Source organism: Mauremys reevesii, linkage group 10 (assembly GCF_016161935.1).
Source record: "Mauremys reevesii isolate NIE-2019 linkage group 10, ASM1616193v1, whole genome shotgun sequence".
Taxonomy (NCBI): domain Eukaryota; kingdom Metazoa; phylum Chordata; order Testudines; family Geoemydidae; genus Mauremys; species Mauremys reevesii.
This window is the reverse complement of record NC_052632.1, coordinates 74,940,124-74,964,396: the sequence shown is the minus strand read 5'-3', so window position 1 is coordinate 74,964,396 and position 24,273 is coordinate 74,940,124. Positions and strand designations below refer to the sequence as shown.

At 45.0% G+C, this 24,273-nt stretch overlaps 1 protein-coding gene across 6 annotated transcripts in view; it reads left to right on the top strand.

The window, feature by feature from the left end:
* Positions 1-24,273, top strand: part of CARD11 (caspase recruitment domain family member 11) — a 182,769-nt gene that overhangs the window by 98,380 nt on the left and 60,116 nt on the right. Inside the window, exons 1-2 of one of the 6 annotated variants that reach the window (XM_039493163.1) lie at positions 14,271-14,378; positions 15,288-15,483. The exons of 2 other annotated variants lie outside the window; for them this stretch is intronic. In XM_039493163.1, coding sequence (XP_039349097.1) covers positions 15,471-15,483 — 13 coding nt within the window. In that variant the 5' untranslated portion in view covers positions 14,271-14,378; positions 15,288-15,470. Of the gene's footprint in view, positions 1-14,270; positions 14,379-14,958; positions 15,122-15,156; positions 15,484-24,273 lie in introns of those variants that run through there. 3 more of the 6 variants (XM_039493161.1, XM_039493160.1, XM_039493159.1) reach the window with 3 other exon arrangements.

Sequence of the window (24,273 nt, the reverse complement as noted above, 5' to 3'; positions counted from 1 at the left end):
GCATTTTATGTACAAGATTTCTTTGTATGCCCCACCTCTGTCTCTACACAGTGGGCAGTGGTTCCTTCTCTCACGCTTCCCTCATCACCTCGAATGTTGTTGTTTGTTACTGACTTTCTGACTCCCGTCTAATTCCATCTCCAGTGCTCTCTTTTCTGCATGGCCCCTGGCTCCTATTCCTCTCTGATAAAATCATCAAAGCCAGACTGCTTCTGGAGCCTCTTTGTTTCCCCTTGTTCAGATCTTTTCCATGAAACTAAGGCCAGATCTACACCAAAAAGTTAAATTGATCCAGCGATGTCACTCAGGGGTGCGAAAAATCTACACCCTGAGCGACGTAGTTAGGACAACCTAACCCTCAGTAGACAGCACTATGTCAGTGGAAGAATTATTCTGTTGACCTAGCTACCATGTCTCGGGGAGGTGGATTAACTACAGTGACAGGAGAATCCCTCCCATCGCTGTCGTGAGGGGCTACACGGAAGCGCTGCCGCTACAGCAGTGCTGTAGTGGTTTAAGAGTAGGCATAGCTTTATCCTTTGTACCCTTGTTCACTACCAGGGGCGGCTCTAGCCATTTCACCGCCCCAAGCATGGCGGCACGCCGCAGGAGGCGCTCTGCCGGTTGCCGGTTGTGCCTGCGGAGGGTCCGCTGGTCCCGCAGCTCTGGTGGACCTCCCGTAGGCGTGCCTGCGGATGTTCCACCGGAGCCGCGGGACCAGCGGACCCTCTGCAGGCACGCCTGCAGGAGGTCCACCGGAGCCGCCTGCTGCCCTCCCGGCGACCGGCAGAGCGCCCCCCGCAGCATGCCGCCCCAAGCACGCGCTTGGCGTGCTGGGGCCTGGAGCCGCCCCTGTTCATTACTGCTGTTGTGTCTGCAGATGCTGCCTGTATAATACAGTGTGACCTGCATACTTTACAATCTCTACATACAAATACAAGCGATCAGCTGTAATGCATTTTGTTAAATGTCTGTATGAAGGATACAAAAATAAATTGGATTGAATTGTACCCCAGTGAGAATGACTCCACCCTTCTCGCCTCTCTTTATTTTTCTGCTGCATGAAAATAAAAATAAAACCTGTAGTCCTTCTCTTTATTACTGGGTATTTGCTGTTTCTGGATTATTTTTCTTTGTACAGAATAGTTTATGCATGCATGCTCGCTGTGACAGTAGGATCTTATTTAACTAAGTTAATTTTGCTTGTATTGCAGTACACTTGAATATAAGTATGAATCTTGTTTGTTTTAGTGTGCAGAGCTCCTTTGGTGAGTAGCAATTTGAACTAAATTACAAGTGTTCAAGAAATTCAGTCACATATTACAGAGCTGTTCAGAAACATCTTGCCGGACAAAACCAGATTCAAATAAAGCCATAAACTAAACCACTGTTTGTTTTAGGGGTCCAGTGAGAGGGCATCTACTGGTGTCTTTGCAGGATTTGGGTGGTAGTTTGTTTTTGTTTCCAAAGCTGGTCACAGTTTTGCCATCTGTCTCACTCATGTCTCTGGCAGTCAGGACTGAAGTTGGCATCAATGTAATGGTTCCCAGCTTATTAAAAATGCAGACCTTTTTATTTCCTTGTAAATAAATCCTTCCCACTCTCCGTGTCTTCCCAGTGCCCAAACTGTCACAGAATGAGAGGACTTTATGGTTTGTCCAATGGGGTGTTCCAGCTGCGTGTTCCCAGGAAAGAGAGCTGAGCACCAGTTCCTGGGCTCCTTGGCTTCTCAAGCATTATAGCACATTTTTGCCCTAATACAATTGGAAAATATAGTCCCCTCCAAGCCCACGGCCACTTTCAAAATACACAGTTAAATTAAGCTGCCCCAGGCAACCACCTGTTCATTTCTCTTAATTAACTTTCTTTCAAATGAATTTCCATATTCAACATATGTATTTAATTTATAAAATGCACTCATTTCTCAACACAGTTTTAATGAAAGCCAAAAGTCTAAGAAATATAAGACTCCCCCACACAACTGTTCCCAAGTAAAAGCATGTGCCAAGGGACATCCATTGCCTTGGGTCTAAAGGTCAACGTGCTCAGGCTCTGGGAAGCAGAGAAGCAAATTCCAGAGAACAGAACTTATGGTTGAGAACGTCGCACCAGTACCATTTGCTGATTCACTCTTGGGACAGTTAGCTGTGCATGCCTTGAATGACCTCAACTGTAAGGCCAATGTATGAGTAGAAGGATGGTCTCGTGAGTAGCCAAGATACAAACTACACAGGTTTTTCCTCAAACATCTTGAATTTCAGTTGAAAGAGAAGAGGGAAGCCAGTGCAGCTGGAAAGGAATATCCTCTCTGAGGGTATTACCACCAAATAGGTGGCCAACCACATGATGCTAAAGTTTAGTTCAGAATGGCCTTCAAGGGTAGTGCTAAACAGGATGCAACAGAGCTGTAACCACTAAAATAAAATACTGAGAAAAAGCTATTTCATCTTTGTAGGAGGTCAGGGAACCACGGAAGATTTTGTTATGGCCTAGCTTAGGCAGCTCCGCTTTCTCAGCCTCCGGTTATTGTAGGACACAGCATGCTAGTTTTAACCTGCCGTAATCGGCTGGAATTGCTGCGTGGAAAGCCCCTGGGCTGTTAGCCAAGGGGGCGGCCCCGGAGGGTGGAGAGCTCCTGTTGCATTATGTATGAGCTGGTTTGCTGCTGTTTGTATAAATATGAGCATGCTTTGTGTTTGCTTTTGGACTTCACCCCAGGCCGAGCTACAGGGCGCTGGGTCCCCGTCTCAGTGACAGCAACGCTTGGGATCCCCGTTGCAGATGTGTCACTTTACCTTCATTAAAGCCAATAACTCACAGTGTGTGTGTCGGCCTCGTTCTTACAGAGCACCTTGGGAGGGCCCCCGGCCTCCCTGGTACGTAACAATCTTGGACAAAGACGAAATAGTTTCCCAAGATGCACTGTATTGTACTCATTAGGAACTTGATCTTGAAGGTTGCTGAGCAGCTCCTGAGAGCTACATGACCTATACAATTATGGATGTATAATGGTTGTCTTTCAGAAATAACTATATTGTGCAATTGTATGTTTTCTCCAGAACATTTGAGCTTCATTAAAGATTACCCTAAATTTAGGCACAAATTCTTTTTGTGAAATTAAGCTTATAGGTGAAGGGACAGTGTCCACCTCTTTGATCCCAAACCTGCAATATACAATGTGCAGGCAGAACGCTGTGCCGGCAGGGAGCCACATGGGGCACAGCAGTCTTCCTGTGCATTATAAATTGCTGAACTGGGGACTTAATTTGTGCGGTGCCTAGCCAGCTCTGATAAGGGCCTCTGGGAACTACTGTAATACATCATCATCATAATGGGAACTTGGAGTTATATAGTGAACACAAAAAACACATGGGCTCAGTCTTTGCATACATTTAGCTTTCAGTTACATATTGAGGTACAGATTCTGACCTGTTACACTGTGTAAATCTGAAGTAACTCCACAGATTAAAAACCAGGCCTCATTATTGTAATCTCTAAATCTCAAAACACTTCACAAAAGAGCTCAGTATCATCACCTCCATTTTACAGATGGAGAAACTGAGGGTCAGGGAAGGGAAGTTAGTTGACGAAGGTCACCCAGCAAACCAGTGGCAGGTCTCCTGGGTCCCTGTCCATTGCTTTAGCCACTTGGCCATACCTAGTGACAATGGATTTACAGTATATAATGGAGATCAGAATCTGGCCCATAATTGTGTGTAAAAAGCATTAGGACCAGGCTGGATGGAAATTATATAAAATACACAAAACTATTTAATTTCATAGACATGTCATGCATAGAGGGAGCCTAGCTTCTACCTCTCAGTACCATTGTTTCAAAGAGGACTATGAAAAATATAAAACATAAGAACATAAGTAAAACTAGGTATTACATTTATGGGTTAATAAATAGCAGCCATATAATTTTACAGCCATGTTTAATCGCATGTAAGTGTAATAGTGAGTGAAATATAAGTGCTATTTATAAGCAATTTGAGAGTTCCTCCCGACGTTCGGTTAAGTTTCATTCCCTTGGGGGGCGCACTGTTAAAAACTGAACATCAGAGCCTTAAAAGAACAAATAGAACCAAATATGATAAAATCTTTCTCAAGCAACAAGTCATAGAACAATCAAATATACTCCATCTAAACTGGCTTCTGAATACCCTGTAACTTGTTACCTGAATCTTGTCCTATTTTAATGAGCCCATAAAGAGAAATAACAGTTATAACAAAATGTTCATGTCATAGTCCAAAGGTCTGAAAACTGGTCTCTGGACCCTGATAACCTCTCATCAACTGCCGTCAAGTTACTAACCCATCCGAATTTTTTTCTGCAGACTCCAGTTCCTAAACGAAGTGTATCTTCCCTTCACATTTGCCCTGCGGTCTGGCTGCTTCCAATCCCTCTTCCTGCAATGGTTTCTTTACAAGTGAGGAATAGGGTGAATAAGTGGAAGATAATAGATTCTGCTTGTTTTCAGCACATGTAACATCTTTCCCTTGCTTGCCATTTAAATTCTATTTATGGGCATGTTACTCCATTACAGGGTTTCTTGCACTCTCTACTGAAGCTAGATTGGTCCATAAAGTTAATTCCTATATTCATATCCCGTGTCCAGAATTTTCAAAGCCAGGCTTTTCCATTTAGTTTTTTAATATTGTCTTTGCTCTTGCCTCCCATGCATCAACTGTGTATATTGGATCATTTTTACTTCAGTGTCTTGGTGTTTTGTCAGCTGTAGGATCGATTTAAACAAAACATGGAGCAGCTTCTCCTTCCTTTGTTTTTTACTTTCTCCAAACAACTAATGTATTTCCTTAGTTGTAGGACTGTAGTGAGGCAGAGTGGTTTCCCTCTGAGCCTGACAGGGAGGTTCCACTTGGATGGAGCCAAGCCAGCCTCGCCCCCGTGCCGGAAGCAGAGTGGCGGGACAGGAAGTATAAGAGGCAGGCTCTTCTGTTCAGTTGGGTGGGAGCCAGGGAAGTAGGTCTACATCTTTAGCCCAGTGCAGGACTGTGGCCCTGCTGCTGAGCCCTGTAGCACCGTGTCCCCGGAGGACTGAATGCGGAGAGGAGCTGCTGGGACTGCCATCCACCATTTACCCAGAAGAGCCTGAGGCAGGGCCGGCTCCAGGCACCAGCTTAGCAAGCAGGTGCTTGGGGCGGCCACTCCGGAGAGGAGCAGCATGTCCAGCTATTCGGCGGCAATTCGGCAGAGGGTCCCTCACTCCCGGTCGGAGCGAAGGACCTCCCGCTGAATTGCCACAGATCGCGATCGCGGCTTTTTTTTTTTTTTTTTTGGCTGCTTGGGGCATCAAAACCCCTGGAGCCGGCCCTGGCCTGACAACTCGCAGACTATGGAGCCACGCCAACGGAGGGCAGTAGGAAGTAGCCCAGAGGAACCAGATATTAGCACAGTTGTGCTGCCGGGAAATGAGTCAGTGTGTTTTGGTGGGATCCCTGATGACCCAGTGGTGGGACCACCTGCCACTGTTACAGCCCTGGGCTGGAACCTAGTGGAGTAGGGTGGGCCTGGGTCTGCTTGCCGCCAACCCCATCCCTGGGATGGTGGCCTACTCACCCTAGGTTAGAAGGCCGGTACCTTGTTGGTGGCATGCCACAGCCAGAAGGCTGAAGCTAAAGACTGCTTGTTGCCCCACCCCGAGGGTCAGAGCCGCAGATTATGTTTGCTGTCTGCCTCGCCTCCACCCAGAGGACCACGGCCTATATATACACTGCTCATTAATAGTGGTTGTTCTGCCTGATGCAGGAAGCAGAGTGGCCTCCTGCTGAGCCTGACAGGGAGGGGCCACTACAGACCACTATAGGGATTCAGTGTCTTTCCAATGGCATTGAATTTCACCTTCAGGCCCTCTTCGCAGTTTTTAGTCCTGGACAAGCTACATTTTTCACCCTTGAAGTTAAGTGACAAACTTTTGATTAGTCCTCTTTTTCGGCTGATTTCCTGTGACAATGCTGTAACAGTAAGAGTCAGACTGAAGGCTTTCCATTGCCCTGGCATATGACATAGTTACATGTGACATTTGGGGCTACTGCACTGAGTACGGGTGGTTTGGTTAGAAAATAACCTGGCAGTCCACTTGATGCATAGTGTACTGATGCTGGGTGGTATAGTGCTTACTTCAAACGTCCTGCGGTGGAAAAGAAGAATTCAGTGCTTTGAAACACCCACAAATAAAGAAAGGAAGTAGCAGGAACATCCCAAGAATATCTCAATCAGTGACCAAAATGAATGCATCATCCTCCACCTTGATGAGGGAAATTCAAACAACCTTAATGCAACTTCTACTGCATAGCCCTCTCTTCGTTGGTTTTCCTTTCCACAAGGGATATTTTCGCATTATAACTCTGAAGTTCAGCCCTTGTATTTATAGACAAAGAGAAACATGTTTACAATGTTGATATTCAAAGGGAATCTAAATCTGACAGGATGTAAGTAAACCTGAAACACAATTATTTTTTCAAACAGTAATTGATAGCCAGCTGGATCTACTTGTATTTTAACTTTGCAATTGCATCAGCTCCTGTCTTTCTCAGATAGCACTTATTTTCAGCTTTGTCGGTAGACTCCTATGGCATTCCACTTTTGGAATAACAGGAATTTTTTTTCCAGTTTGCCATACAGTTATGTCACATTTGCTCCCCAAACTTACTCACATAGTTGCATTGGAAATGCATTTGTAGAAGGTTTTACTTGGGTATGCTATTAATAGTTATCTCTGAGTCACTTCCCTGCTACCTATCTTACATTTGGCTAGATCCTCTAAAAGTGTTATTGCTTATAAATGCAAAATAGATTTAGACTATAGTTCAGGTTGGAGGCTAAATTAAGGTAAAAGACTAGGGTCTGATTCAGGAGCAAGCGAAAACTTCCAAGCTCTTTTGGGATTTTGCCATTTGACATAAGAAATTTTGTGAGATCAGCTGATCTCAAGAGCTTTCTTATAAAAACAGCCGTTGTATTTGCAGCTGAACGGGCCCAGAAAACAAGTATCTTCTCATTTCAGACCCAAACTGGAACTAACACCATGGGGCAGAGGGGAGCTCAGAACCAGGATTTCAAACTGAATCCTGCCTCCCTATAGAACTTGAAGGGGTTTGGATTTGAGGTTCAGGTTTTGGCACATCTCTCACTTTATGTATCTTCAAAGCACTTATGGTAAATATTATGACCATTTTACAGATAAGGAAACTGAAACCACAGATCGATTAAGTGACTTGCTCAAACTCACTGAGGGAGTCAGTGTGAGAGCCACGATTAGGGCTGCAGAATTCTTACCAGAACTGTGATCGTGCCTCTCCCTAAATTAGGAAAAGCTGCTATTTTTGCTACATTTATCCCCCAGCCCTGTTCAAATTATTATTTTCACCTTGCTTCAGGCACTGCACCATTTGTTAATTATTATTATTATTATTATTTTATTACTCTGTCTGTGATGTAGTAGGTCCCTCTGTGTACGGCACTTAGCAAAGATTTGCTTCCTCCTGACCTTTTATGCAAGCTTTATGGAATTAAAAAGAGCGAAAACTAAGAATAACTCACAACCATTAAGACTGTGCAGGTGTTTTCAATTTGTTTCCATTAAAAATACAGGCAAATTACTAATTAAAATAAATGTTGACCTGTGAAAAAGACCGCAAAATTTCCACTTTAACATAAAGGAACAAGAAGTAGCAGCCTGCCAAGCCCAAGTGCTGCTCGGTTTTAATTTTGATAGAGTGGCCTTCTCACTCCCGGTGTCCTAACATTCTTCCCAGCTTAATCCCATAGAGTACATATTGGCAGTGCAATCACTGCATAGGCAGAAGGATGGCATTGTGCTTAAGGCATCGGACAGGGAATAGAGCTAGCCAGAGCTTTAGTGGAAACATTTTTTCAACAACAAATGGCTCTTCAACAACAATGACGTTTTCAGGTTTTTCAGTGAAAAACGGAAACTGGATGTTTTCAGGTTTTGGACAATAGTTTTGGTTTACAAGACTCAAACACGCTCTGTGTGTGGATGGGGGTAACCAAAAATATTTTTTTGGAAACCAGACTTTTTTTGTTTTTTTGTTTTAATTTTTTTTTTCATTTTTCACCAAATATATTCATAGGAAATTTTGAGGACAAAAAATTGGCATTTTTGACCAATTCTTACTGGGAGTCCTAAGTCCTTCTCCTGTCTTCACTATAGACTTCCTGGGTGAGTGGGCAAGACTCCTAACCTCCCTATGTAGAGTCAGCTTCATCATCTGTAAAATAGGGATATGAATACTTATCTCGCAGGGTTGCTGTGAGGAAAAATGTTTGATCTGTAAAACTAAGATCCTTGGATTTGAAGCCCTATAGAAAGTATAATTAAAGCCAATAGTGCAGCCAGCGTGCTAAGAAATAGCTCACACAGAGCATTAGTAACTAATGTCTGTGTAGCAGTGAGGGGCTGTTAGCCTAGAGTCAGACATTAAATAAACCCGTATTCTTTTGGAAAGAGTGCCATCATATCTTAAACCTTCACCTATACAGCCCCCGAGGCAGGCAAAATAGATCCGAGTTCACCATTTCAGCTGAGGGTTGCTCTTCTGATAGGTTGCCATTAGGGATGTAAATATCAGTTTAAAAAGTTAACCAGTTAAACAATTAAAATTATATCGGTTAACCATTAAACGAGGTAGCTCCGGTTGGCCTGGGGTTACTTCAGGCAGCCCGCGTGGCTGGGGCTGGGGTTCCTGCCCGCCCAACGTGGCCAGGGCTGAAGTCCCTCTGGCTGGTGCGGGGTCACTGGGGTTAACAGTTAAGGTTGGTTAATGGTAAGCCTAATGCTTACTAGTTAACCAGTTAACCTTTTACATCCCTAGTCACCAACCATCATTACTGTAATGTGAGGTCTTAATGGATATGCACCAAAATCCTGGAGTGGGATTTGAACCCAACACCTTACAGAAGAAGGGTGAATGTGCTAACAACAGGCACACATTACTAGACCCAATAATACTGTGCCAGTCACTAAAGGCTACAAATTTTGTGCAAAAATACATAAAATCCTGCACAGTCATATGACAAAAAATTTATACTATCAGTTGCCCCTGTGATATATGCCTCACTAGCACAATATTTCATAGTGCAGGCAATTGAAACACTATTTGAATGTGTATCATAAGCCTACAGATGGGAACATTTTCCTGCTGGATTTAAACCATTATCCCCATAGGTGTTACAAAAATCCACCTGCATGTTGCTTTTTAAGATCAAGGGGTATTTCTGATGTCTGATGTTAGAGCTGAAGGCTTAACAGCTACTTGTCCGCAGGGTGGTGAAATGGATGGGGAAATACATCTGAGTCAAATCCTCAGAGGGACATAATAAATTATGAATATCTCTAATTAAGAATGATGTTCTGAGGAGGTGGTTTTAATCCTTTTTTACATTTGTGGACTCCTAAAAAAATTCTAATGGAGGTGCAGACCTCTTTGGAAATCTTAGACATAGTCCGCAGACCCCCCAGAAGTCCACGGACCACAGGTTGGAAACCATTGATCTAGGATAATTAAAAACACTAATAATATTAAAATACGCCTGGATTCCCCCTCTATGGTCTACCAAGGGCACCCACTTTAGACTTTTGGCTCCCAACCATCACCTCTCTGAGGTGGAGACCCATGTCTCTCTCCCTCCTGACCAGCGATTTAAAGGCTGCCCAGCTCCCTGACTTACATTGTGATAGCCCCACAAGCCAGACAGCCTAAAAAGGCCTAGGACTATGACCAGTATATTGCCTAAAGTTACAAGTTATTACACAGCTCCTTCTAAGCAAGCACATTTATTCTTACAGTAAAAGCATTACAGATAAAACATATTAAGACAATAAAAGAGCCTACACACATGCTAAAAATTTGTCAAAGGCCATCCCCAACTCCAACCTAGGGCTCTGGTAGGTTTCAGACCTTCAAAACCCAGAATTGGGTTTTCCCCATGGTTAAAGTTCATATCTGTCTTAGATCCAGAACAACATCTGGGCAGATCATCTATTTCTTTATACCTTTGATCTTGGCCTTCTGTAACAGATCATCAGCAGACAATTACCCTCTGTAGGCATCACTTCAAAAGGCTGGGTTTTGTGTAACTGGATTTGGGGAATTTCTATTAACCTGTTTCTAGGAATTTTCCCAGGAAATCCATTTAACATTTATTGTCCCAAAAGTCAATACTTCTCAGGCACAATTTCAGTATAGTCTTTTGAACTCCCCGGTCTCACCTCTGTCACATCTCCCCACTAAAGAGGATACACACAATCCTGGCCCACAATAATACATAAATGTAATACAAAAAGGCTTTTCAAGGATATTGCAGGAAATTGACATCTCTGTCACAAAAGATATTCAATAGTCCTGTTTCTTTGCTGTAAAGGAGTTGTGTAAACCATATATAAAGTACCACAGAGCTATGGCCTCCAGGACAAATGCATTATATTAATTCTCAGATCAATAGCTTGTGAAATGCATTTCTTGTATCCAGGGACTTTCAGAACTATTATTCTGATAAGGAAAGATTTTCTAGGAGTTAAGGGCTGTCTTTGCATGGGCTGGGATTACTGTCTGGGAAGAAGGAAGAGAAGCACAGGAATGACAATTTAAGAGCTGGACAGTTTAGTGTTCCTCTGCATCCCAGGGCTGATTCTGGTCAGCCTCTCCAGCATGGGAATATCCAAAGACATCTAGCAGCTTTATTGCTGGACTACAGAATGCCTTCCTGGGTGCCAGTGATCCAATTGCTATGGAAAGAGAGGAACAGGGGAAGTTGTGCAAAGAGGCTTTTCCAGTGGAGAGAGACACTTTGCACAGCTCCTATGGTCTAGTCAAAGAGGGGATGCCTGCCTAGAGACCACAAGAGTTCTAGTTTATGTCTTGGAAGCATTAATGGGAAGGATGCATACAAAGCAATTCCAGCAACCTGAAGAGGGACTCTGTTAATGTGCTAAATCAACTCTATTGCTTGGCCACCCTGGTAGACCAAATGAGATAGATTCACCTCCGGGTTATGCTGGTTTCTGAAGGTGTAAACTCAGATACAAGGCTCCCAATGGATAATGTGCTACAGGGAGGGAAGGTACAGTGGGATACCGCAGCACATGAGCAAAGCCCTAAATGTGGGTGGGCTGGTCGGGAGTGTAATGGACGGGGCAGCTGAAGGGTGCACTCGTTCACCAGCTTCCATTGGCAAGATTTCTATGGAGCCACCAGAGGAAACTCAAACTCCACCTCCCTTATAGATGTCCTGATGAAGAGTGGGAGTGGACACACCTCCTATGTTCCCTTTTGGTGAATTTCCTCTTCCAATACCAGATCCCTTCTTGTCGGAGAGATGCAATTTACGCTTTCCTGTACCAGGCTGACTGAATCTGGGCCAAGAAGCTGCAGGGGGAAAATACCACTTGCTCAAGAGCCTTTTCCATTACACTGAAAATCGGGATCAGTGGTAAAAAGAAGTTCTTATGAAAGAAATTGGGACTGAGTCTGACCTTGTGTCTAAGGGCTGGAACATACCGGGCTAATCTCAGTGTATGGGGCTTCCATTTTATTATTAGGATAATTTTAAATCATTGCAGGTTTCAGTGGCAGGATCCTTAGGGTTACTAAAGCCCCAGCAGATAATTAACCAGTCTGTAAGACCCCACTCTGAGCCCAGTGAATGCTAGGCTCTTCTTTAAAACAAGTTACTGAGTCTTTTGAAAGCTGTTTATGTGCCTAACAGCACCTTGCAAGACAAACCAGGAACAGATCCTAATTCCCTTATGCCCTATTTCCAACCCATTTTCCCTCTGGGAGTCGGGGAAGGGTTATCAGTGTTGTAAAGGAACTGTGGCTTGGTATTTATGTGACAGATCTTTGGGAAATCTCAGCTGTGAACTGCCTGGTATTTGTGTAGACGTGGGAGCTACAGGCATAGTTAGTCGCAGTGGTTGTGCTGCAAATGGTTCCCCTGGTGCATCTGCATATCAGCTTCCTCTGTGAAAAGAGTAGAAAGCATAAAACAGAACTTAGGACTATACTTGTTTTCTCAAAAATATCCTTCTGTTTCCTTCCTTCCTTTGCCACAGCCTTTTGGCCACACTTCCCCAAAAGCTGCAGAACCTCTTATAATGCAGTGTTTAAATGGAGCTTCTGCCAGTAGCACCAATTCAGATATTTGGGGAGGGGGCGAAGCAAAGCCCAGCTCCCCCTTATCCCCCCTCCCCGAGAGTCCAGCTCTCCCTAGGCCAGGAAACCTCCCCTCCCTCCTTCATAGATTCCATGGCCAGAATGGACCATTGTGACCATATAGTCTGACGTCCTATAGAACACAGTCCATAGAATGTCCCCAAAATAATTCCTAGTGTCTCTCTTAGAAAAACATCCAATATTAATTTTAAAAATTGTCAATGACAGAGCATCCATCATGACCCTTGGGAAGTTGTTCCAATGGTTAGTTACTCTCACTTTTAACAATTTACATGTTGTTTCCAGTCTGAATTTGCCTAGCTTCAGCTTCCAGCCACTGCATTATGTTGTACCTTTCTCTGCTAGACTGAAGAGTCCATTATTAAGTAGTTGTTCCCCATGTAGGTACTAATTGACTGTAATTCAGTCACCAGCGCATGAGCCAGTGCTGCCAGGAGACAAGTTCTTGGCAGATTCCCTATGCGCCAGGTTGCAACACCACTAGGCTCAGCTGCCCCTCCGTCCATAGGAAAGGGCAGTTGGGTCAACTTCAATGGCGTTGTGACACACAGCCAGAGCGACACTCTGGACCGCTCCAATAGCAGCTGTACTGATGTAGAACGGGACCACTGCTTAAAAATAGTTGGGTCATGGCCTCCTCTGGCTCTGAGGCCTTTGGAACTTTGAGCAAGTGCCAAAACATTGCGGGGCGATTCACGCTCCCGCCCCCAAAGTCCTCTTTCACTGGCGTCTTCCTGCTCAAAGAAGGAAGCATGCAGCTGAGGAGCATTCCTTGGTCTCCCACCAATCCTCTCTGTAAATGCGCACACACAGTACAGAGGTTTCACCACAGGCCGAAGAGGAAATTTTTGTGAGAGGTCTGATAAAAGAGGGCCCTCATTTAAAAACTGGAAGAGAAGGCGGTAATGAGGGGTGTACTGGGCTGTGTGTTGTACCGTACTGCAGCTCTCTGCTGGAAATGAGGAACTCCAGTATCCTTTGGTCTTTGGGTTCTTGTTCTGTTTATTACAGTAATTACAGCATTTTCACAGGAAACTGGATTCCCCTTCAGTTTGAGCCCTCATCGGTTCCTTCCCCTTCGGAGAGCTTTTGCAATTGCTCCCTAGCCTCAAGGCAAGAGGCCAGGGTGCGGACATAAAGTGGGGGAACCAAATTAAAGTCGAGGATGGGGGGGGTGAGGCATTTTGCTTCCCTAAGAAAATGTAGTTCAGCCAGCACAGCACATTCTGTCCCGTTTTAAAAAACACTTTCATTAGCGATTTAAGTTTTCTGTTCAGTAATACAACTTTTTGAGACTTACATTTTCTGCCTTGCATTCATTCTTTTCACTTTGCCCTCTCACTTCCTTTGCTGTTCTCTGTATTTTTCCATTGGCTTTTTTCATTTGTTTTTCTGTCAGCTGTATTTTTCTTTATAGCATATCAACTGTTCCTTTTTCCTTCTCTCCCCTTCCTCATTCTTTTCCGGTGTAGCGTTCTCTCCCTCGCTCCCTTCTCTCTCTCTCTCTGTTCGCCATTTCCAGTCTCTCTAATTTCTCCACTAGTCTAGCTTCTGTCACACTCTCTTGTTTCCTCCCCAGCAAACACACACACACACACACACACACACACACACTAGTGCCCCTCTCCCCCCACCCCCATTACTCTGGGGCACACACAGATGGTGGCTCCCTTATCCACACACTAGGGTGACCAGACAGTAAATGTGAAAAATCGGGACACAGGGTGTGTGTGTGTAATAGGAGCCTATATTAAAAAAAAGCCCCAAAAATTGGGACTGTCCCTACAAAATGGGGACATCCGCTCACCCTACCACACACACACAGTCTCCTCTTCATCTCTCTCTTTACTCCCACTTAACTCCTGGTGCTGATTCCTGATGAAGCTTCAGGGTGGGTCCAGCCCTATGACTCCCCCTGCTTGTGGCAGCACAGTATCTGTTGCGTTCTCTTCCCCCTGGAGGCTGTGCTGGCCCCCGCATAACAGTGACCCAGAGGATGTAGGGCTGGAGGGAGATGTGAGCCCTTGTGTGTGGGCATTCCCGGGGGTTGATGTCAGCAGTGGCAGGAAGGGTGGTGCTGGGAATATTGGGCCAGCAGAGCAGCAAGGGAAGGGAAATGGAGGGGACATGTCCCCTTACTCCGCGTGGCCGTGCCGATGGTAAGAGGCCTCTTTCCACGCTTTGGAAGCTGAAGGTGCTCAGTGAGACACCAGTATATGGGGGTTTGTCCACGTATGGCCCTGAGCCAGCAGCCCAGCATCAAGCCTGCAAGTTCTGCAAGTCAAAGCCCTGCTACATAGTGAAGTCAACAGAGATTTTTCTCCTCCTTGATGAAACATGTAAAATGTTATTTTAAAAATAAAACTATAGTATTTAAATCCCTCCCCCTTTGTTTAAAAACAACAAAATGAACAAGCAGTCAATCACATGGATGTCTCCTGGTGAAGCCTCTGAAACTTGGAAATGCTGGAAACCCCCAAACTCTGCCTGAAACTGCTGCTCTTGAAACTTTTTATTTTTCACTGTAGGTTGCAGTGTCCATTCGTCCTCTCCCTTCCCCTCTCTGGCTGGCGTGGGCTGTGGGAAAGAGCTAGTGCCTTGTGCTGGGAAAGGAGCAGTACTGTAACGTGTTTGTTTGCCATGTCTGCCTTCGCAGCAAAGGGGAACAGATTGTGCAGACGCTGAGCCCTGGTGATGCAGGCAGACTCCTGAGAGGCAGGAGGCAATCTGATACTTCCACCCAAAGCTGTAGTCTGTGGTTGTGCTGCTGCTGGGCTGCCCAATGCCTTTCTGGTTTAGAGGCTGGAGTTTGCTTGCGGTGTGCACCTCCGGGCTCTGCTTCCACCTGCGTCCAGAAGCCTTTGCAAGCAGTCCCTGTACTGCGGAGCAGAGGGTGCTCTTGGTTGTGTTTTTTTTTTTTACCTTTTGCAGATTAATAGAGTCTGGTTTCCTGTCAGGTTTTTGCATTTTCCTTCTCCGCCCCTCCCAGCCTGTGACACACATTTTCTTTCTTTCTGTCTTGCCACTTGCTCGTTCTGACACTGGTGCACTTGCATCCTGTATTCCAGAGCCCTCTTCTCCCTAGACTCGGCTACCTGCAGGGCCGTGGCCCTTGCTATTCCCTTCCGTCCCAGCAGATGCAGAGCAGGGTTCACCTCTCCAGGGCTCCTGCAGAGGGATACTTACAAGTGCATGGAGATGACCTAGTGAATTTCACCCAGCAGCAGGACAGCAAGTGAGCCTGGTCACTCATGAGCGCCCAAGGTAAGAAAAACAGCCACCTGCCAGATCAGCTCCTGGGATGGCACTTGGTTCTGATCACTGCAGTTTCCAGTTTCACTCCTCCCCGCCTCGGAGGAGACTTCTTTGATAGTCTTTCTGCTAGCTCCTTTCTCACCCTCAGCAGGTCTAGCTCCATTTTGCATGCACGATATATGAAGCCCAGGTTGCATTCATAGGTGCAAGCACATACCAAAATATTTTCGGGGATCAGGAGGAAGAATTGGGGGGCAAGGAAGAGGGAAGGAGATTGATTGACCAGGGCTGGCGCTAGGGAAGTTTCTCTTCCCACCCACAGTACAGTCCATCCCGCCCCTTTCTGTAAAACTCGTTTGAGGATTTATGCTTCCTCTAAGTAATAAAACCACTTTGAATGTTTTCTTGCTTTACAGCTGTACTTCTCATTTCTTCCACTCTGTTTTCTTTGACCCTGATATATCTTCTATTATCTTTTCTGTCATCTTTTAACATCTATTTTCCATCCAGCATAATTTCTTTATTGTATGACAACTGTTCCTGTTTTTCCTTTTATCCTCCTCCATCATCTTCCTCTTTTTTTAGCCTGTGCAGTGGGCTGTACCTCTTCCCCCAAGTTATTAATTTCTCTCCCTTCTCCCTCCGTTACTTTGTTCTTTTCTGTCCTGTTCCCCTTTCTCATCTCTCTGTTCTTCCCTCCTCTAGTCTCTCTCCACTTCCTCTCCCCAAAATCTCTCTCACACATAGGGCTGCCTGCTCTTGCTTTACTTCAAAATTACCCTTCCATACACATGCTGTCTCCCTTTGCACCTGTCCACACTTGGAGGATTTGTTTCAAAAGTTCCCCAGCCCCCTAAAATCCCCCCATCTCTCTCTCTCTCTTCTCAATCACACACGCACGCACACACACACGCCTATGCACATTTCTTCCATCTCTCTCACTAATACACAAAAAACAGCCTCCCCCTTCCCCACACTGACTGTCTGTCACACACAGAGCCTCCTTGCATCTCCCTTTATATGCACATAGCTTCCTCTCCATGAGGAGCCATTCTCTCCCGCTGCAAGTGTTCTCCTCTTCCAACAGTTTCTCTCTCTTCTCCCCCCCCTCCCAGTTTTTCTGTCCTCCCATTGCTCCCCAAGTTCTGGCCCAGCCCTTCCCCCTGTATCCCTGTCTCTCCCAGGTTTCTTCCTGCTGCCCCCATGTTCCTATTGTCTCTTCTCCCCCAGTTTTGCCATACTGGACCGGAGCCCACCTGGGGGGATCCAGTTCTCTGCTGCCTCCCTGCCTTTGCATCCCCCAAGTGGTGCCTGCAGGAAATTTGGAGGAAGTGCTGCAATATCTGTGATTTCCCTTTCCATTGCAGGCTATAGGAGCAGAGCAGTGGGAGTGGGGATGGGCAGAGAAAGGGAATGGTTTGGTCCAAAATGTCCTTGGAGAATGGTCAGGAATCACAGAACGAGATATGTGCTTCAAAAGCTGGACAAGGAACTTAACTGAAATAGAGAAAACAATTACACTGTTCCCTCTGCCTGACTGCAGAGCTTCTGCTCAGGACCAGGTTGTCCTGTTGATTGTCTTGGATTATCAAATCCCAAAGATGTAGGCTCCGATAAGTGTGTGTCTCTCCATTAAGACTATGGTGTGATTGCTACCAGAACCTCACAACAATTCAGCAGAGTTTAGAAACAGCTAAAGAGGCTACCTGTTTCTTCTGTACTGAGAATTTTGATCCGTCTCAAATATGTAGGATATTGGGGTAATAGGGTGATATTGTGTCCTGGTTTACGTTTGGATAAGTTTTGGACTGGATTGTGACACTTAAAAGGAAGGCCTGGGACTTCTTAGATTTGACATTTCTCAGCCTCACATCCTTAAACCAGGGCCATTTAAGATGAAGTTTTACTTCCAGGACTGGCAGTGTTGTTCTGATTTCAGATTTCTCAGTAAAGCAAGGGAATTGCCCCGTATCCCAGCAGAACTAACAAGGGGTTTTTGTAGTCTGGAATTCTTCTAGCAATCTATCCTGCTCTCTCAGATGGTCTTTCCCCTTGTGGATTGGGAGCGGGGAGGCCTGCAAATAGCGTGCTTGAAATGTGACAGCATCCCAAGAGTTGGCCATCTATGACCTTTTGTCAGTGACCTTGCCTTCCCGAATGCTGAAACAACAGCATTCTAGTTTTTCTGTCACCTGTTGACTTGCGGGCCTATTGAGAAGTAGAATTTCTACAAGTCAAGAATATTATCACAGACTCCCAGATAGTCAATTGCTTTTCTTCCCCCAGCTCTAGTGCTATTATTTCTCATGGTCTGTTGGCTAGTTTTATGGGCATGAAAAGTACTTTGAGTCAGGGGCCCTGGGGGGTGATTAGTGCCCCCCCCAGTGAAAATATTGGGGGGGTGGATCTATTGTTCTGCCCCCCAAGTTTTCCACCCCTGCACTATCTCATGCAGACAAGAGGGGGGCCAGAAGGAAGGGCTGGAGTGGCCACCAAGGTGCACAAGATCAGGCTGGCCACCGGGGAGCAGGTAGGACCCCCCCTGCTCAGCCTGGGCCTATCTTTCAGACACTAGCCACTGTGGGTCCTGGCGGAGATGTCCAGCGTGGGGGAGGGGCAGGACACACGCATCAGATGCTGGGGTGGGGGACAGGACAGGGCACCAGCACCTGAGCAGGGTGGCAGGGGGCCAGTAGCTAAAAAGTACGTGTGGGAGCTCAGGGGGCACTGGGCACCAACCACAGAGGAACAGCCATAGGAACTACCAGGGAAGCCTCTTCCCAGGCTGGAGCCAGCTCCCTGCCCTTCTCCAGTCTTAAAAGCTCCCCTTGCTCCCATTTCTATCCCTCCACTGTCCCATTCACAGGGTGCTCCCCCCCCCCCCACTTTCAGTTGCACCATTTTAGTCATTCTGCATGATTCCACCTTGCGTTGTAGGTTCTTTTGTGTGCTGGGTCCCACACCTGACATTCTGTGAGGCCCTGGCATGTCTCGTGTACCCTTTCATTATGTCATCCTGCAAGGATTGTGGGACTACGGTACAATTGCCATAGGTAATCAGACCTCCCGTTTCAGAGAGTTTCCCTCTCACTGCACCAAGCTGCAGGCTGGGACACCTGATAAGTAACTGGCCTTTGAAAATCTCCCCCCGGGGCAACAATGTCTTGGCTGTTGTTCAGTTCATAGCCCCTGGGTTTACCCCAGTCTGCTCCAATATAGGTCTAAAGGTTAATGCCACTTCGCCTTCCTTTTGACTGGACTGAGAACAGTTACTCCGGAATGGAGAATCGGGACATCGGTCTTTGACTCCAAGACGTTTTCATGTCGCTGCCTCCAGTAAGAGATGGCCCTGAACTAAGCGAATAATGAACCTTGTAACGTGTGTGGAAACAGTACAGTCTCCATCCATGCACCTCGGTCAATTTATCACCATTCGGATTTCCAGCAACTAAATTTGGACCCTTCATTGAACAAACTCTCCCAACAAATGTAACTTTAGTGACCAAGAGCTGTTGCCAGTTCAGAGGCCAGGGAAAGCAGCAGCAATTCGGACCACTTATGAAAATGAGGGTTTTAGACAGTTTTTCTCTGATTCTTCATTTTGCTCTTTGGGCAAATTATGACTCCTGTTAAAAAGCCAATAACAGTTTTTTAAACACTTAGGGCAGGTCTAGACTTAACATGCTGCATCGGTGCAGCTGCACTGCGATAGCACTTGAATGAAGACGCTCTATGCCGACGGGAGAGAGCTCGCCCATTGGCACAGTTCATCTGCCTCCCCGAGAGGCGGTAGCTGTATTGACAGAAAACGGTTCCTCCACTGACATAGCGCTGTCTATGCTGGGGGTTAGGTCGATATATTACGTCACTCTGGGGTGACGTAGTTATACTGATTTAGATCTGTAGTGTAGACCAGACCTTATTTTCTCTGAATTATGTGTAAATTGATCCCCTTTGGAGCCTCGTGTTTTCTGGGATGAGCTTCCAAGGCATTATGTGAAATCTTCAAAAGTCTGCCAGCCCCCTCTGTAGACAATCTCCAATGCTGCAAAAACAGCAAACCTGTGGTATTTCCAGTGTACTGTTTATAATAAAAAACTACCGGTATCTTGAATGTTTGCTTTAACCAACTTTTAGCACATTTTGAGCCCAATCCTGACTCCTTATGCAACCCAAACTCCTTGGGCGTGCAAGGAATGTAAGATCAAGCCCTTTATTGGTTTTAACATAAACCTTGGGCCAAATTCTCCATGGTTTTGCCAGTGCAACTCTATTAATGTAAAAGCAGCAAAGAGTCCTGTGGCGCCTTATAGACTAACAGAAGTTTTGGAGCATGAGCTTTCGTGGGTGAATAATGTAAGTAGGCTTGCCTTGGTGTAACAGAGAGGAGAATTTCACCCCCAGAATTTAATGCTCCATGCTCCAATGTCAAGAGTTTTGATGAATTTATGAAAACACATCAGAAACTGACAAAAAGTGTTTCCGTAAATCAAACAGTTACTAGAAAGATACTAGGGTCAGTTTTTAATAAAGTTCTCCATTTGACTTTTCCCTGGCAATCACCCCTGTTTGCCCTGCAGCTGTCGGGGGATGTGGTTCAGACCGGGGTCTGTGTTTGCAGCTGGCAAGCATGTCTGGCTCAAACAAGGCACGGTTCTGGAGTCCCAAGCTGGCAAGGAAAACGGGCTTGGGGTAGTCCCAGCACATCAGTTTTGGGGTTTTCTGTGATCCAACCCGGTCACAATGTTAAGGGCTACATTTATTAAAATCTCTTAAAACATTTAAATAAAAAATAAATATGCTGAATCCAGGAGCCTTTATCAAGAACTTTGAGTTTAAAGGCTGCTTTTCTATATTAAGAAAGATCTTTTCCCTCTGATTCTAACTTTTGAGGTCAAGCTTTATAAATGTGGGACAATAGTAGTAATTAAGCAATATACAATTCACCATTTTCTAACATATTAAAAATGTACAGTTCATAAGAATCTGAAAATATGAAACTATATAATTGCTTAAATAAATATATATATATAGTTATAGTGTACTGTCCTAGATAGCAAAAAGATGTACCAAATCTAGTGTAAATGCTCTAGTTAGTTGTAAATCAACATATTTTAATGGTTATATCAGCCCATGAGAATGCGCCTTTCTTTTGAAAAATAACTGAAGTGCAAATGGAAATCGGTTATTTAAATCGAGGCTTTACACTTGGTTACTTAAATCAGCAATCCACCCTGCTAGGAGCCCCAGTCTTGGACCAGGACTCCATTGTGCTAGGTGCTGTATGTACACAGAACAAAAAGTCCCTGCCCAAAGACCTTGCAATCTAGTCACTAGGAGTGAGATCCTGGCCTCACTGAAGTCAGTGGGAGTTTTGCCATTGATGTCAGAGGAGCCAGGATTTCACCCTTAGGAGCTTTGCCCACTGACTTCTGCAGAAGCTGGATAGGGCTCATAGAGTGCTGCCCTCATTGCTGAGGCTACAGTGCCTCTATTGTACAGTGCCTGTACTTTTAAAAAAGGAAAAAAGAAAAAGAATAAGTTTATTTTCAGTACAGATGGATTTTTACAAGTGTGCACATCAAACAGCCTCCAGCTCCCTCACCCCAACATTTCCTCAAAAATGCTGCCTTCACCCTCCTGTCTGGGTCAGTAGTTTTAATGGAGGTGAATATTTTCGGGAGAGTAACCTTTCTGCTTGTGATTTGTTCAAGGGCTCAGGAGTTATAATGGTCGCTGTAAGATTTATATGATTGCTATCTGTGGCACAGATCCAACAAGGTAATAAAAAGTGTGTCTGCTCTAGCTTCCTCAGCCACTTTTTTCTCTCCTCTTGGCCCCCCTCACTTTTGCCCCTTGCAGACAAAAAGGGAAAACAATGTCAGTCTATTTAAATTGCAGCTTTGGCAGAACTGGGTTATACCCATTTCGCATATGACGTGTCCTAAATGTAGTCGGTGAATTACTTCTTTCTGGAGGATTGTCACAATGGCTTCAGTTAAAGTTACAAGTGGTTTTCAGATTTTATTTTAAATCTAGACCTCTCTTCCCCTCCACATTCTCCTGCCAAATATTTGGATTCCAGAAGAGACTAAATTTAGTGAGGCCATATCCTGCCATCAGTGCACATGCAAAACTATCTACTGAAATCAGTGGGGAGTTTTGCATTTAAAATCACTGGCAAATAGGGCTCTTATATTTTTATACAAAAAACCCTAGTACATTTTGCAAAGCTCACGAAAGTAAAGAACGAATCGCACTATTAACAGCTGGGCATAATGTATGTAGTTCCTGTGCAAGTGTAGCAGAGGGATAGTTCTTGTAAAAGCCCCACTAGGCCTCATCTGCTTTCACTGCTGTATGTGGCATTGCTTTTCAATGTTATCAGCTGCGATGAGTCTGTGTAGCAACTCAACAGGAAAGAGGAATGTGTCAAACATCCCTGGAAGTCTCTCAGAAATGCCAAACTAAATGTTTTAGTTTATAGTGGGTAAATATACATAGTTCTGTATAAATTACTAGAGGCTTAGGACTTGTTTCTTCAGTGACCGAATCTCTGTGTAAAGTAAATAGGTAAAGCGATGACAGGTGCTTGGATTCTGATGTCTAAAGCCTGTTTTGGCATAGTCAGATAGACTTTCTCTTTGCACGAATATCGTGCTATTCTGTGAGCCCTCTTAAATAGTAACATTTTAAAGTAAATTGGGTAAAGTTGTGAGAAAATTCATAAGCATGAAGCAAAAAGAACAGGAGTACTTGTGGCACCTTAGAGACTAACAAATGTATTTGAGCATAAGCTTTCGTGGGCTACAGCCAGTGATGAGCTGCCAAAATCTTAACAACCAGTTCCCTATAAAAAGTTCTGATTTAAGGGGTGGAGCGGGGATGGGGCAGGGGGAGACATGGCCGGGGGCCCCTGCAGGGCCTGGGCCGATTGCCTCACTTGCCCCCTCCCCTCCCCTCTGGCCAGCCCTGGAGCTTGCAGCAGCCCTCCCCCACCTTGCTGGGCCTCTCAAAAAGCGGCAGCAGGACGACTCCGGAGCTCAGCTGAGCCTCCCAGCTGGTGCCAGTGGCTGGCCACGCCGCAGCTGGGGGGAAGCGGGGGAAGGGCCAGGGGAGCCTCAGCCTCCCCAGCTGGGAATCCTGGGAGCAACAGGAGACCGGAGTTCTTTGCCCACCCTCTGGCCCTTTAACAACCGGTTCTCCATGGAGGTCTAATTTTAGCAACTGGTTCTTGGGAACCTGTGGGAACCGGCTCCAGCTCACCACTGGCTACAGCCCACTTCTTTGGATGCATAGAATGGAACACACAGAAAGAAGATATTTATACATACAGAGAACATGAAAAGGTGGAAGTAGCCATGCCAACTGTAAGCAGGAAGGTTCCTTATCAGTGTTAGAAAAACAGTCTTTGGACCTGATCCAAACCTCATTGAAGTCAGTGGGAAGACTCCCATTGACCTCCATGGGCACTGGATTGGGTCCCTTCATTGGTGATTAAGTTTTCCTCATTAATGTGGATAAAATAGGATATTTGCTATGTGAATGCCGGAATAGGCTATATGGTGGTAGTATGTACATGGATGCCATTAGCAGCTAACAGATTGTTTCCCTTTTGTTTTGTGAGTATGTGTGTATGTGGACATATGTTTATAAACTAATTCTGAAAAATTTATATGGGATACATAAAATACTTCTACATAATGATCATTGTAACAAATATCCGTATGTGCAATGCTAGATTGGTTAATGGCTATGGGTTTGTTTAATGGGTTTCCGGATATTGTTTCTACACCTAAACAGAAGAGCCATTTCCATAAAGATTAAAAATAACAATGAAGAAACTCTTAAAATATTTCCCTCTGTGAAATCTGAATCCTGAGCATAAGTAAACGGGGAAAACACCTGAAGTCGTGTGTGTGTGTGTGTGTGTGTGTGTGTGTGTGTGTGTGTGTGTGTGTGTGTGTGTGTGTGTGTGTGTGTGTGTGTGTGTGTGTGTGTGTGTGAAATAGGATTATTTACTTTCTTCTTGCAGCACTCTATGGGTTCTTCCAAAACTCTACCACTGCACCTTAGTCCGGAACAAGAATGAACTCTTCCATTCCAGACCTCGGTCCCGCACTGCAGCTCCTATTTATTGGCTTCTCCTGAACAAAGAATTGCAGTTCCATCAATCTCTAGTGACTTTGTAGTATACCCAAACATCCACTTTGTTGAGATTTTCAAACTCATTTCACTAGTGACCTGGGAGAGTTGTGTTTCTTTTTGCAGCCTTTGCTATGAAAGATGTTGGTGCAATGTGAAACGCAAAGTATTTAAACTCCTGTCTCAAGTCAGAAAGGGTGTGCTTTTTTTTCCTTCTGCTTTGATTGTTAGAAGAAATAAAGGAGCCTTATGTTTCCTGTAGGACTGGAAACACTGAATCAGTTTCTTTTTACCTGAAACTCTATGGTCAGAAGGGAGGATGGGACTTCTGAGACATCTCCATGTGGAGTGTTGTTGTACATGTTGGTGTTTGTGTGACTCCCCTGTGCTCACTGGGGCTAATGACAGTAGGAGCCTCCTGGTTAAATGCTGCTGACAGTTATGGACATGCAATGTCAGTGAATTCAGGAGTGTTGCACAGGTGTGAGAATATGTTGGACTTTTGTATACATTACTGATGAGGGTAGATTGAACTCTCCACTTGAAGAAAGCAATCAGAAAACGATATTCGTTGCTGAAGGGCTGGGCAGAAATGCTGGTAATTTTAACCATCACTTTGGGGGCTGGCAAGTTGTCAGAAAGGTTCCGACCTTT